At 42.0% G+C, this 15,373-nt stretch overlaps 1 protein-coding gene across 3 annotated transcripts in view; it reads right to left on the reverse strand.

Moving 5' to 3' along the window:
* Positions 1-9,543: 9,543 nt before the first annotated feature.
* The window catches only part of HEATR6 (HEAT repeat containing 6), a 30,774-nt gene continuing 24,944 nt past the window's right edge, over positions 9,544-15,373 (reverse strand). For all 3 annotated transcript variants that reach the window (XM_070478651.1, XM_070478650.1, XM_020885160.2), the window contains 5 exons: positions 14,728-14,850; positions 13,868-13,992; positions 12,999-13,095; positions 11,790-11,994; positions 9,544-10,510 (listed from right to left, as the gene is read on the reverse strand). In XM_070478651.1, coding sequence (XP_070334752.1) covers positions 9,939-10,510; positions 11,790-11,994; positions 12,999-13,095; positions 13,868-13,992; positions 14,728-14,850 — 1,122 coding nt within the window. In that variant the 3' untranslated portion in view covers positions 9,544-9,938. The remainder of the gene's footprint in view (positions 10,511-11,789; positions 11,995-12,998; positions 13,096-13,867; positions 13,993-14,727; positions 14,851-15,373) is intronic.

Raw genomic sequence — 15,373 nt, forward strand, 5'->3', positions numbered from 1 at the left:
TTGCCGGAGCAGCTCTACTTCTTCCTGATGTCCTGCGGCGGAATGACCAAACACGGCTATAAACTTCTGGAACCTGACACCATGTGTAGGCTGTGTTTCTCTGGTGAGGAAACCTGCTGGCCCAGTCTAGGAACCTGCTCTTGTGTGACATCAGACAGTCAAGGGGTGACCCAGCCCATCTCTCTGTTTCCAGGGGGTAAATTAAGTTCATGGTTGGCATTTCCTCAATTAAAAATTTTCTCCTATAAAATGTTCTTAAACATTTGATGTCTGATGTTACTCTGATAAATTAGAATCCAGTTTTGAGACTGTACCAGATTTAGTCCTTCTTTTTTTTTTTTAGCTGCACTGGGTCTTCGTTGCAGAGTGCAGGCCCCTCATTGCAGTGTGGGGCCTTCTCTAGTTGTGGCGTAAGGGCTTTGTTTGTTGTGGAGCACCAACTCTAGAGCAGATGGGCTCAATAGTTACAGTATGCAGGCTTCTCTAGGTGGGGCTGGCGGGCTTAGCTGCCCTGCAGCATGTGGGATCTCAGTCCTCCAACTAGGGACTGAACCTGCACTGGATGATAGATTCTGAACCACCAGACCACCAGGGAGATCCAAGATTTATTCTTGATTATAACTTCCCTGGCAGCTCAGGTGGTAAAGAATCTGCCTGCAAGGCAGGAGACCCCAGTTTGATCCCTGGGTCTGGAAGATCCCCTGGAGAAGGGATAGGCTACCCACTCCAGTATTCGGGCCTGGAGAATCCCATGGACTATAGAGTCACAAAGAGCTGGACATGACTGGGCAACTTTCACTTTCACTTTTTCACTAAGCTGATACATCAACATTTCAGCATGCACTGGTTCTTGAAAGAATGAAGATACAACGGCCTGGGTGTCTGTTTTTCACAAGTTTCTCTACATGATTCTGAAACATACCAGCTTGAGACCTCCTGTTGGTGTGTGTTCTAAGTAGTTGGCCTCACAGGTTGCTATAATTAGAATCATTTGTGCAATTTTAAACCTCCCCATGGCAAAAGTATACACCAGAAAATAGGGGAAAAAATGGAAACAGTGGCAGATTTTATTTTCTTGGGCTCCAAAATTACTCCAGATGGCGACCACAGCCATGAAGTTAAAAGATGCTTGCTCCTTAGAAGAAAAGCTATGAAAAATCTAGACAGCATATTAAAAAGCAGAAACATAATTTTGCCAACAAAGGTCTGTATAGTCAAAGCTATGGTTTTTCCAGTAGTCATGTATGGATGTGAGAGTGGTACCATAAAGAAGACTGAGTGCCAAAGAATTGATGCTTTCAAACTGTGGTGCTGGAGAAGACTCCTGAGTCCCTTGGACAGCAAGGATATCAAACCAGTCAATCCTAAAGGAAATTAACCTTGAATATTTATTGGAAGGACAGATGCTGAAGCTGAGGCTCCAATACTTTGGCCACCTGATATGAAGAACCGACTCATTAGAAAAGACGCTGATGCTGGGAAAGAGTGAGGGCAGGAGAAGAGGGTGACAAAGAATGAGATGGTTGGATGGCATCATCGACTCAATGAACATGAGTTTGAGCAAACTCCGGGAGAGAGTGGACAGGGAAGCCTGGCGTACTGTAGTCCACGCGATCACAAAAGTTGGACATGGCTTGGTGACAGACAACAACATACCACTAAACTCAGAATCGGTATATTTTTAAGCCCCCCAAGTAATTCCAATGTGCAGTCCAGTTTGAGAACCATTGTTATTAATGAAAGCATCCTGAAATTCAGGTGCTGTAGCCTGAGAAACAGCTCTGGTGAAGCGCCTGCGTCTGATCATTTTGTGTCCTCTGTCTCCATCTGTTGGCCATTCTGCTACATTGCTATAGTTTACAGTTTGAGTTTCCAAGACTCGCTGCTGCCTTTACTTTTAAGAATGTTTGTAGTAAGCCAGAAATATAAACACCAATACAGTATACTAACACATATATATGGAATTTAGAAATATGGTAACGATAACCTTATATGCAAGACAGAAAAAGAGACACAGATGTATAGAACAGACTTTTGGACTCTGTGGGAGAAGGCGAGGGTGGGATGATCTGAAAGAACAGCATGGAAACATGTATACTATCAAGTGTGAAACAGATCGCCAGTCCAGGTTGGATGCATGAGACAAGTGCTCGGGGCTGGAGCATTGGGATGACCCAGAGGGATGGGATGGAGAGGGAGGTGGGAGGGGGGATCAGGATGGGGAACACATGTAAATCCATGGCTGATTCATGTCAGTGTATGGCAAAAACCACTACAATATTGTAAAGTAATTAGCCTCCAACTAATAAAAATAAATGGAAAAAAAATGTTTGTCAACTAGTGAATATAACAAAAAAAGGAAGCAGATTCACAGATACAGAGAACAAACTAGTGGCTATCAATCCAGAAAGTGACAGGAGAGAGGCAGGGGAAGTAGGAGATTAAGAGATACAAACTACTATGTATAAAATAAATAAACCACAAGGATATGTTGTACATAGCTCAGGGTATATAGCCAATATTTTATAATACCTATAAATGGAGTATAACCTTTAAAGATTGTGAGTCACTATGTTGTACACCTGAAACTTATTATATGTTTATTTATATATATAACATATATATGTATTATATATTTGTTTATTTATATATATTATCATATATAATATGTCAACAATATCTCAACTTTAAAAAAAGAATATTTACTGAAAGAAATCAGAGAACCAAAAAAGTTAAAATTTTAAGTAACAGAAATAGATGCAAAATATGTTCTTATTTATAATAGGATTATTTAAGTGTTAGAAAAAGAAGTACTGTAATGCATCTAGGATCTTTTCTGTGCTTGGCAAATAAAAAGCAACCAATGGGATAAAGAAACCGCCTGCAGTGCAGGAGATGTAGGAGATGCAGTTTCGATCCCCGAGTTGGAAATATCCCCTGGAGGAGCTCATGGCAACCCATTCCAGTATCCTTGTCTGGAGAACCACATGGACAGGGGACCCTGGCGGAGCTTCAGTCCATGGGGTCGAAAGAATCAGACACGACTGAGTGTTATAAATTTCCATCAAAGCCTTGCTTTAACTGTACCTATACATTTTGATATGTTATATTTTCATTTTTGTTATCTTTCAAGTATTTTCTTATATGCTTTGAGACATCCCCCTTTGACCTATGGATTAATTAGAAGTATATTATTTAATTTCAAGTACTTAAGAGATTTCCTGGTGATTGATTTCTGGCTTAATTCCATTATGGTCAGAGATCATAGCTGGCATGATTTTGACTCTTTCACATCTGTCCAGATCTGTTTCATGATGCGGAATATGGCCTGTTTGTCCTGTTGGTCACTGAGAAAGGAGTAAGGGCTGCAGTCTACAATGGTGATTGCTGACTCGCTGTTTCTCCTCTCAGTTCCATCAGTCTTTGTTTCATGTGTTTTGAAGTTATGTTGTTAGGTTCACAGCCATTTAGGATTGTTAGGCCTTGTCTGTGACCTGACACTGTTATCTTTATGCAATTTCCCTGTTTATTCCTGATGAGTTTCCTTGCTCCAAAGTCTATCGTGTCTGATAGTGTATAGCTACTCCAAATTTTTTTTTGATTAGTACTAATATTTGCATGGTGTAGTTTTCTTTTTTTCCTTTTAAACTTTACTAATTTTAAATGAGTTTCTTATAAATAGCATATAGTTGGATCTTGGATGGCTTCCCAGGTGGCGGTAGTGGTAAAGAACCCGCTTGCTGGTGCAGGAGACATAAGAGACGTGAGTTCAATTCCTGGGTCGGGAAGATCCCCTAGAGAAGGAAATGGCAACCCACTTCAGTATTCTTGCCTGGAAAACCATGGACAGAGGAGCCTGGCAGGCTACAGTCCACAGGATCACACAGGGTCAGACATGACTGAATCAACTTAGCCTTAGCACAAATCTTGGGTATTTTTACATTCTGAGAATCTCTTTTAATTAGTATACTTAGACCTTTTAAGCTTAATGTAATTGTTAATAGGCTTGCATCTACTATTTTGGGTTTTCTATTTGTCCCTTATGTTTTTCATTCCTGCCTTCTTTTGGATTATTTGAATAATTTTTAATACTCTACCTTAATCACCTAGTGAGTTTTTGAATATATCTTTTGTGTAATGTGTGTGTGATGTGGTTTCTCTAGCGACTACAAAATACTTAACTTTTCATAAGTTGTTTGGAATTAACATTTTATTGTTCAAGTGAAATGTAGAAATCTTAGTACCATATAGATCTCTTTACGCTTCTTCTTTAGATGGTGATTTTTACATGAATAATTGGGGCTTCCCAGGTGGCACAGTGGTAAAGTATCTGCCTGCCAACACAGGAGACCTAAGAGATGAGGGTTCAATCCATGGGTTGGGAAGATCCCCTGGAATAGGAAATGGCAACCCACTCCAGTATTCTTGCCTGGAAAATTCCATGGACAGAAAAACCTGGTGGGCTACAGTCCAAGGGGGTCACACATATTCAGACCCGACTGAGCACACACACACACATACACACCTATATTCACTGAAGACCCCATCAGACAATATTATAAGTTTGTACATGTTATGAAAAGCTTAAGATGAGAAAAACAGTCTATTTATCCAAATATTTCCCACATCTATTACTCTTCCTTCATTTCCAAAGTTTCAAATTTCCCTCTGGTGTCATAGTTTTATCAACAAAATATTCCCACATCAAGAGATCAAGCAAGAAAAATGCAGAGAGCAAGAGAAAGCAATGGGCTTCGTTCTCTTGCTGTTGGGACCACACTTCCTCTGGTCAGAGAAGGGTTCCCTTCCCTGAAGCTTTAGGCACCTGTCTGGCTGCGACAGCACGGCTGCATCGGGATTGCCAAGGGGCAGGGGTGGGAGGGGAGAGAAGCCACAAACAGGGGTGTCCCCCTCTCTCCCTGACGACACAGTCCCTCATGCCCCATCTGAGGGCCAGAAATAGAGCGTGTCTCTGGGAGCTCTGTCTGCGTGGTGTGCGGGTCCAGGACTCTGTCTGGGGTCCAGGCCAGGAGATGGCCGGGGGCAATAACAGCAAACTTACTGTCTGCTGGGTGGTGCTGAGTTCCCCTTTCCTTCCCTGGTTCTCCTGTTGCGCTCTCCTTTTCGAGACAGCAGCTGCACGCATTGAGTCCCGGCACTCTAGCCGTGTTCAGTGGGAGGGAGAGGGTGGACTAGCACTGAAGTGAGAATGGCAGATGGATTTTTATATCACAAACAGGGCCGTGGATTTACAAAGGCTGAAAAACGCGATGCACCCCTAGGGTATCCTGATTGAGTGATCAATTCTCTCCCTGCACACCCTCCCCCCTTACCTCCCACCCTGCTACACCCAGGCACGATGTGGTGGCTAAAAGTTGAATTCCTTGGTTTGAATTTTTACATCCGTTTTCCCAGATCAAATTTAGAATCATTTTGCCATTAAAAGTATCTTTTTTATCTTGATAGGAATTTAGCTAAATTTCTGGATTCAGAGAGACATATTTTTTTTATAATTTTGGGTCCTTCTATCTAGGAACATGATATATTTTCTCACTTTTAAAAAAATGTCTTCTTCAATGACATTTAAAAAAATTCCAATTAAAAAATTTTTTTTCACAAAATCCTTGTGTTACAATTTGGTTAGATTACTCCTGATATTTTGTTACTACTGCGATGAGATCTTTTAAACATAAAATCTTATTGGTTATAGTTGATATATAGAAGAGCTATTGATTTTGGCCTAATTTGTAACCAGCTACCTTACAAACCTTTTGTTATTTTTGGAGTTGATTTTCTTGATTTTCTACAAATAATGATTCGTGAATTCAGTCTCTCAGACTGGTGTTTTACAAAGAATGCTAATTTGGAATCTTTGAAAAACTGAAAAATTCTGTTTTTGGTTTATTTAATCATATTGACCATCAAATCTTACACAATGTTAGATAACAGTGGTGATGATAGACTTGCTTGTCTTGGTTGTGATTTTAGCAAAGTCACTCTTCAAGATAGAAATATTTTATGATGTTAATGAAATATCTTTTTAAATTCTCCTTTAAAGGAATTTTGATCAGAAAAGGACACTGAGTTTTGTCAAATGCTCTTTCAGTATCCATAAAATGACCATTTGCATTTTCTTACTTGATCTATTAATGTAGTATTTTAATAGAACTTCTAAATTAAAAAAAAACCTGTGTTCCTACAGTCAATCCTAGTAGGTCACAGAACAGATTGCAGAGCAATGAATTCTCAAGGGAAGGGCTTTTCCCCAACACATATGCTTTTTGTTGAATTATGTCCCGAGAGGCCATACCACCACCACCTTCCCCCTGGTTACTGCTGGCAGTGCAAGGGTCCTTTGGAGTGTTGGGCAGAAATGGCAAATGAATGCTGGTTTGCTGAGAATTTGGCCCAATCCTAATATAATAATACTTTGGCCACCTGATGCAAAGAATGGACTCATTCGAAAAGACCCTGATGCTGGGAAAGACTGAAGGCAAGAGGAGAAGGGGACGACAAAGGATGAGATGGTATGATGGCATCACCGACTCAATGGACATGAGTTTGAGAAAACTCCGGGAGTTGGTGATGGACAGGGAGGCCTGGCGTGCTGCAGTCCACGGGGTCGCAAAGAGTCGGACACGACTGAGCGACTGAACTGAACTGACTGAATATAACATCCTCACCCACTAGAGTGGAGCTTTAGTTTAGACCCGAGGACTCAAGGACTGCACTAGTAGATTAGAAGCTCCTTCCCCAAGATCCCCCTCCAGAGAACTCACCCTAATGAGGAGACAGTCAAGCCCAGGGAGAAAACTAAAGAAAAGGGTAACAGGGCAGCGCCTGCTCTGTGCCAGCTCCAGTACAATGCTTTACATGTATTATGTGACCGACTCCTGAAACTCTATGAGGTAGTTATCCCCTTTTTAATGATTAGAGGTCTAGAAACCTGCCCAAGGACATAATTACTAAGAAGAGTTGTTCTTTAAAAAATGGGTGTAATCCTGAAGTCTGTGTAAACTGGATCTGTAATTCTCAAGACTGGCCCTCAGGGATGGGTCATGAGGCAGAACTCACTTGCAGTCCTTCCCCATGCCCACTAGGGATCTGTGCGGATCAATCGAGAGCTGTTTCTGGCTGGCCACAGAGGTCCTGGGCGGAGTGCCCATCCCACCCTGCAGGATCCAGGTTCACTACCTAGAAGTGCAGGCAGGGGATCCAGCTGTTCAACTGGCATCATAAAAGCGCACGGTGTGTTGACAGTTTTTGCCCGGTGCTCTGAAAATTCAAGGAAAACAAATATCTGATTTTATTGAGTACCAGAAGTTGTTTTAAGAACTTTCCATGTATTAACAAATTTCACTGTTATAACATCCTTATGAGGCAGGCACCATTATCCCCATGTCACAGATGAAAAAACCAGGCATGAGAGGTTAAGTAACATTCACAGATGGAGGGTAGAGCCAGGATTTAAGCCTAGGCTCTTAACCACTGCGCTCTGTTAAGGACATGAAGGCCGAATGAACTGGAGTCACTAGAACTCACTTAGTTGGTGAGGTTCTGCTCCTGGTCTGGATTCACACACAAATATAAAAATCAGCTAAGTTGTTGCCCTGGTATTCTCGACGAGGTTTCTGTCTAACCTCTCATCACCTTACGCTCTACAATTAACTAAATCTGCAAGAGATTACAGTGTGCATCTTCCTTGGGTTCCAGAAATGGGTTTATTATTAGTGAGTTTCACAGGAAAGGTTGGAAGGTAAGTGATGTTTCCTAATGCTCTTGATTCAATGAGTTTGCTCTAGACTTCTGTGCCAAGCTGACTCCTCCTCTAAATTTTTTCTTTTAAGTATCAAGAGAAATATCAGTATCATGTATCAAAAGAAAGTTCAGAATTTGGCATTCTGAATCAGAGCCAGACTTCCTACTGTTTCTGCAGCAAATAAATCCTGCCCCTTTATTCTCTGGGTGGCTGCCTTCCATGACGGCAGCTTTACTGAGCCCTCGGCCTGGGCGTACATCCACAAAGCCACAGGGCGAAGAGAAGTGGCATCCGATCCAGACAGGAGCCCTCAGTCCACACTTCGGGGATTTCTGGAAGTGCCTATTAGCCCTGGTTTCTCCCTGCATACAAACATTAACATCTGTTTTCAGAAACCTGGAAACCTTAAAGACAGTGAAAGGTTTAGAAAGAAAAAAATTTTATTCAAAGTAAGCAAATGGTAAGAGTGAATCAGCAAGGGAAACCATTCAAAATCATTTCACAGATGTTTTATCAAGAAACCAGTGAAAGCTCAAAGAACCAGGAGTAAGTTATATATGGCATATTTTTACTTTCATGAAAATAGCAAGTAAACAAGCTGCTACTAAGAATATATTCCTTCAAGAGAAGGAAGTTCTAAGTTTCAAGACAGGGTCAGTACAGGTTCAACTCAGTTCCATGGGCTCTGTAACAATTCTTGCCCAGAATCCTCCAAAGAAAAGCAAGTCTAGAGAATGTTCTATATGGTAGTTTTCACTGTGCTGGTCGTCTCAAGCTTTGGAAATTGGTATTCTACCAAAAAAAAGTGAGACTTCAGCTATTTGAATACTCTGCTCCCTGGTCTCTGCCTAAACCTATTTTCTGAACAAACAGCAACATAGAAAGGAAAGAGTAAAGGAGAAAAAAGGAGGGACACTTGGATGCTCTGAAATGTATTTTTTAAGATAAATAACTGCAGTTAAATGATATACTGCCAATTATTGTTAGTCACTCAGTCATGTCTGACTCTTTGCGACCCCAGGGACCCACCAGGCTCTTCTGTCTGCGGAGTTCTCCAGGCAATAATACTGCCGTGGGTAACCATTCTCTCCTCCAGGGGATCTTCCCAACTCAGTGATCAAACCTGGTCTCCAGGATTGCAGGTGGATTCTTTACCGTCTGAGCCGTAATATTCTGCCAAAACTCACTCTATGTACCCTGATTCTTATTTATCCACATCAACTTGAAGTGTGGGATCTTTTATTATATATCTCTAAATTTCTGATTGAAATTACTTACAATAAAGAGTTGGTGGTCAAGAGACATATGCAAAATTTAAATATAAATAATGTTTCAGTGAGAAACTACTTTTATAACTGCTTGGGCATTATCAAAATATAATCTAAAAACCTCTCCTTGTAATCACGTAAATAATCCTTTTTAAGGCACAAATCCAAAGGTTGCAAAATTACCAAAAATTCAGCATAGGGGACCACATTCTCCTAAGGGGCGTTAGGAAATTCAGACAGAAGCTGATGTTATGGCCAGGCTGAAATGGACATGGGCCTCGGCCAGAGGGCCCTGAAAGGCAGTTCATCTTTACAGGGCTGTGGGAAGGCATGGACGGGGCTTCAAGGGGCGCCACTCAGGGAGCTCAGTGCAACAGCTATTTATCAACCTGAAATGAACCGATTCAGTATTTTAGCAACCGATGCAGCTGAACCAGCACAAACTGGCTAAACACCAGCTCTGCCTGCAGCTTTCTGTAAGTGTAACTTGATAAAAACGGTCGACTATGGGCACACTGCTTTACATTAGTTTATTACAAAAGAAAAACAATCCCCAGAGACACAATATACAACCTTCTAACTCCTAAATCCTTTTGCTTTTTCCTTTTTTTAAAAATACTCTTCTGAGTCCACTCTTAGGAACCCAAGCCTGCTCAGTCCACAGGACAACCCAACTCCTTGGCTCCCAGATGCACAAGTCAGAGGTTCCAGCAGTCACAGCCACAGCCAAGGCAGTGAAAACACTCTCCAACGTGGATGAACCCTCTGAGAAAAATTTCAATAGCTGCTAACTCGTTCTAAATAAACAGTGAAAGGACTGTTTCTGCCCCTAAGACTAAACCCCACACATCTGATGCTCAGGCTCAGATCTTCCTGTTTCCACCTGACACCTGGAAAGTATGGTAGAATATTCACCGATGGGTTAATCCTAAGAGTGCTACTTGAGATCCAGATGAGTCAAAATAAATGGTCAGGATATTTTCTAAAAAGCCCACGATGGCCCTTTTGGCTGGGTCACCAGCCAGTGCCTGGACATTGTTTATGTGCCCCAGGGCCGTTCTGACCATCTGGTCTCTCTCCTGCGGGTGGTGGGGTGCTCCGGCGTCATCTTTCTCTGTTCCTGACTTTAAAAACTGTAGGATGAAAGACTGGACCATGTCCCCATGCAGTTCGAGGGTTTCCCTGATGCAGGACAGGTCTGAGGGGCTGGCCAAGCTCAAGAGGTGAATCAGTGCCTGGCAGATTTGGGTCCGCAGGCTGGCACAGTACTTGAACTCTAAAAAGTCTGTGGTGTCTTCACTTTTCTGCAAGGCAGTGACCAGGGCATTCCAGATCTGAGCGTACTGCTCAACCGACCCATAGTGCTCCCTCTTGCGGGGGACAGCCAGGGCAGCGGCTGATCTGATGCGCACTTTGAAGTTCTTGCATGACGTCACAACTGATGTCAGGGCGTCGTAGGCCTGGGAGGTCCACGGGGCTGTTTCTAGGAAGAATCCATAGTCATTAGAGCAAATGAAAGTTTAAAAATAAGTGGGGGGAGAGAGAGGGGGGCTGAAGGAAGCAGATACACTAGTGCTCAAGTTAGTCCTTCCATGTTTTCACTTAATTCTCCCTTAAAAATCAGGTCCTGCATTTTATTGCAAAGGAAAAGAAAATCCTGTCTAGGCAGTGACTGGGGGACAGAGCACTCAAGAGTAACTGGAGGCTCAATTTCCTAATACTGAGGAGATGATGCCCAGATTCCTGTCTTTGCTCCCTTCCTGTTGGCCCCAGAAAGTCAGCCAGCTTTATTCCCCGTCAGAGCTACCACTGCCCGCTCCGTTTCGGGAGTTCTTATTCCTCCAGATGGGCAGCAGGGTGAAATGTGGTTTCCTTAACGCTCCCAGCCCTTCCCACCTCCTCTGCTGCCTCTGAAGACAGGTGGCAGATACACACTTGAGCGAGCGCCAATGCCAAAGGCCACTTCAGGCTGCTTCCTCGGTGAATGGAGCTGTGAGGCTCCCAGCTGACTGGCCCGCCTGGATGCTTCTGGCAGTACATGGAGCAGAGACAGACCTGCCTAACGTGATGCAGGCTCTGCTGGTCCAGAAGAAAGTCACCTCTCCAGGAAGACACCCCTGTGTTTCAGAAATGCTGGCAATTCAAGTGAGAGGGATCTGAAGGCTGTGATCCAGACCCCAGAGCAGCTGTCAGCCGCTGATGATGTACCGAGGTGCAGGGCCTGTCATCCTCAGAGGCAGATCCCTCCTTGCCTGCAGCATTCCACCCCAGTGCCAACATCTCCTGTGGGATTTCCAGTTAAACCCTCTTTCTCCCATGTCTGTTTTCCCCTTTAACTTTTTTCCTGATTGCTAAAACAATGCATGCTCACTGCAGAAAATTTTGAAAAATAAAAGCAGAAAAGAATCCTACTTATCATCCCATCGAGAGACAATCACTGTCAATACTCAGGTTAATTTCCTTTCAGTCTTTTTTCTACCCATTTACTGAGATCATACTGTAGAAACAATTTCCATATCTCATTTTCATTTGCTTAACTTCAGAACTACCTTCCCAGATTATCAAAAACTTTCTGTAAATGTAATTTTAAGTGGCTACACAATACCCCTTTAAATATATAGACTGTGATTTACCTCACCTTTCCCTTAAATTGGGTGTTCAGTAAAATATCATGAATAACAGTGTGGTTTTATTAATAATGGAGACTGGCGTGTATTGTCCAAAGAAGCCCTCCATCAGAGAGAAAGAGGAGACATTCTTACCAAGGGGAAGAGCAGGATTTTTAAATACATTTCCCATCGCATAACAGGCATTCCATCGGACTTTCATGGCAGCCTCAATCAGAACAGTAGAAATCAGGGCCTGGATAGCCTCCTCAATGATTTCAGCAAATCTGGGTTTTTCTATATGAGAAGGTTGCAGAAAATGAAGCAAATTTCCAAGGGCTCGGACTGCATTGCTTTTTACCTGGAGTAAGACGTAAAAGCATTAGGAGTCTGTTTTGCCAAAGATATGTGTCAGAAAGTATAATTTTAGTTTAAAAAAATCAAACAAACAGAAGGCCCAAAACATCTTAAAGCAACGAGATAATGAAAAATGTAACCTGTAAAGGTGCAAGTTCTTAGAACTCTGCAAGGTCTCGTGGGGCCGACATTCTGAGCCATCAGAGAGGTGAGGCTCTACAGTTCCTTGCCCTGATTTTTTAATGTCAGATGGGACTTCAGAGAGGTCCATCTTCTTTGTTTTACAGAGATGTTGTGTAAGGCCCAGGGGCAAAACGATATGGCTGGTTTGCAGCAAGGCTTGGAAAAGCTAGGTTTCATAATTCCAGTCCAATACTTTTCTGCCTAAAGTCTCAAACTTTGCAGCATACTAGAAACATCTGGGAGCTTTTTCTAAGGAACAAAACCCAATTCTGATGGAATTAACTTGTGGTAGGGCTTCCCAGGTCTTTAGAACCACTGACTAAGTCAAGCACTTGGTTTGGGCCTGGCGCTATGCTAGGTGCTGTAATAAAAGGCACCTTGGGAGTCCAGGGAGGTATATGGAATGATTTTCAGGTCACAGATGAGGAAAATCACCTTCAGAGAAGTTAAATAATGCACCAAAGGTCACTCAGCTACTAAGGGCAAGCCAGGATTTGAACTTGGCTGATGTCTGCTGCCCCTATAGTGCGCATCTACACTTTAAAACTGAATAGTGTAACAGGGAATATTCAAAGCCATGCTGCTCATCTCTCTGACTTGCCAATTCTACCAAGAGATTTTGGGAAGAAACAAGCATGGAATAGTCTAACAAATGGCACTCGTATTTTTCACGAGATTGGAAAGAAACTGTACGAGTATGGAGTACAGTGTGCACTATACACCCTGAGTACACTCAATCTCCTCTGAGCAGGGGTAAGTTTGGTGAGGTGAAACTGACACGCTAAGCGCCCAACTGAGAAACACGAGGCTGTGCGCTCAGTCTACCTTGTCTTTATCCTTGGAAGCATCTATAGCTGACCGCAGCATCTTCAAGAGCAGGAGGCCTGAGAACTCTTCCTGGAAACTTGGGTCTGGTGTTTCCCTGTCCCACCCAAAGCAAGCAAAACATGTTAACTGTAAAACCCACCTAAACATACACATCTACAAATGCACTCACTCAGTGTAATTACAGAAACAGCTCCACAAATCTCCTCAGATAGTTATACTAAGAACTTATTTAGGCTTTACACCTTTTGATTTTAGTAGGTCTACATCTAGGGATGTAACCAAAAAAAGTATCTCACAATGGAGATTTCACACACAAAAATGTTCAATGCATATAAAAGCCTCCACTAACACGAATGTTCAGTTACAGGGGAATGGCGAAATAATCAGCACATAGTGATGACTGTATAATAACAAATAACAATTTATAAAAAGTCTGTAAAAGTCAGCAGAATGCTTATACATGTTACATGTATACAGTGAAGGAACAAAAAGCAAGATACTTGTGTATACGTAAGAGCAGTGGCCTCTGGAGAGGGAAATTAGGGGATATATTACTTAAAAAATATACAAATACAATATTTAAAAACAGGGCAACCATTACTAAGGTTTTGATTTTCTACTTTTAGAGTTTTCACATTTTCTATAATGTGGATATGTTACTTGTATCAGCATATAGTATTTTTTATACATATATATTAAAAATAGGTTACTAATAGTACTTGAAGGAATATAAAACAAAACAAAGCAGCAAGACTGACTACATAATGTAAGGGAATTACTGCTAATTCCTTTCTAGTAGGATCAAAGATGTCTTCTTGGGACCTTGGCCTTGGAAGTCAACCGAGACAATGAGCTGAGTCACCTACATGTTGACAATCAGAGTGTCGGTCAGGTTGCCAAGGGACCAGGCTGCTTTGGCCCGGACATTAAGAGACTTGTCCTGAAGTGACATCAATATTGCATTGGCTGTGTCTGCAACAAATATGACATCCTGTAAGGTAAACAAACCAAAATGCTGTAGTTACCTTAGGAGTTCACACTGCTACCTTCAAAGTTCTCAAATTTGTTTTCAGAAAAAGCTATATAAGCCTTTACCACAAACTTGTATTTGTAAATTAAAATTCATTTAATCAATTTACTGTTTTCTTATATGACAATTTAGACACTTATTAAAATTCCAGGGGAAGGTCTCCCATCATTCTGATATGTGCCATAAACATTCAAGGAGACTACAGATTTTGCTCTGGCAAACATCTTATAACTGGGCCTGTGACAGTTATCTCTGAATCCTGCGCTTGGCTTGATGTCTACCTTGGGAAGAGATGTGGACAATGAAACACACTTCTGAGCACATCCTGTTCTTACTTACATTACTTACACACTTCTCAGTGAGATAAAGGTCACAAATAAGAGTGAAGGAGAAATTTCTTTCTTCATACTAAAATTTCTATTAACTTTCTAAGTTATTATTATGGTATGGTAATGTCCCATTTCACTTCTTTTTCTCATTGTCCATTAATTTAAACATTCACTGGCCTAGGGTCCTGGGAAGTGTGAAAAATAGTTAAATGAACTACAGACATTAGCATATTTTATACCAATTAAGGTAACCAGATTACAAAGCAATTTAACCACCTTTACTGTCCACTTCAGGAGCTCTATATCACCACAAAGAGTAACAAAATGACTATAAAGCGGCAAGATGGAGCTATGTGGGCTCACTGACCTGTCTGAGACAAGGAAAAAGCACATAGACCCCGAGGGCCCGTGAGGTGGCAGCTTTCACTAAACGGTTCTTGCTGTCGTTCAGCCCCAGCAGCATCGTGATGCACAGGATCTGCCTGTCACTCTGCAATGAAAAAGGGAGGCCAAGCAGAAGCATGAGTGAAATAGTTGTGAGGCACTGCCTTCGACAAATGACTGTGACACGTCTGTGTTGAATCCAGTCAGGGAGGTGAACACAACTGAGTCTTTGAGGCTAACTTGGCAGAGAACAATGGTTCAACTCAGATCCAGTTAACACCAGAGGACCCACTCAAGGCAGGGCTCACACAGCCTCGTGACTACGTGTAACCTCTACCACTGTGGGAATCAGGTCATTTGTTCTCCTACTTTAATCATGCTGCCTTCCTTATAAAAACTAATTTATATAAATAAGAATGGAAACAAATGTCATTAAGGGCTAAAGGAAGCAGCAGTCTAGACACAACATGTGTTAGGCACCAAACTAGGCATTTTCACATGCTTCACATTATCATGCACATCATTTCCATCTTACAGGTTATAAAACTAAGTTTTAGAGAAGTTAAGATAACCAAAGAGCTAGAAGGCAGAAGAGCTACTAGGATTTAAACCAGCTAGGATTCAAATCC

The sequence above is a fragment of the Odocoileus virginianus genome, chromosome 17 (assembly GCF_023699985.2).
Source record: "Odocoileus virginianus isolate 20LAN1187 ecotype Illinois chromosome 17, Ovbor_1.2, whole genome shotgun sequence".
Taxonomy (NCBI): domain Eukaryota; kingdom Metazoa; phylum Chordata; class Mammalia; order Artiodactyla; family Cervidae; genus Odocoileus; species Odocoileus virginianus.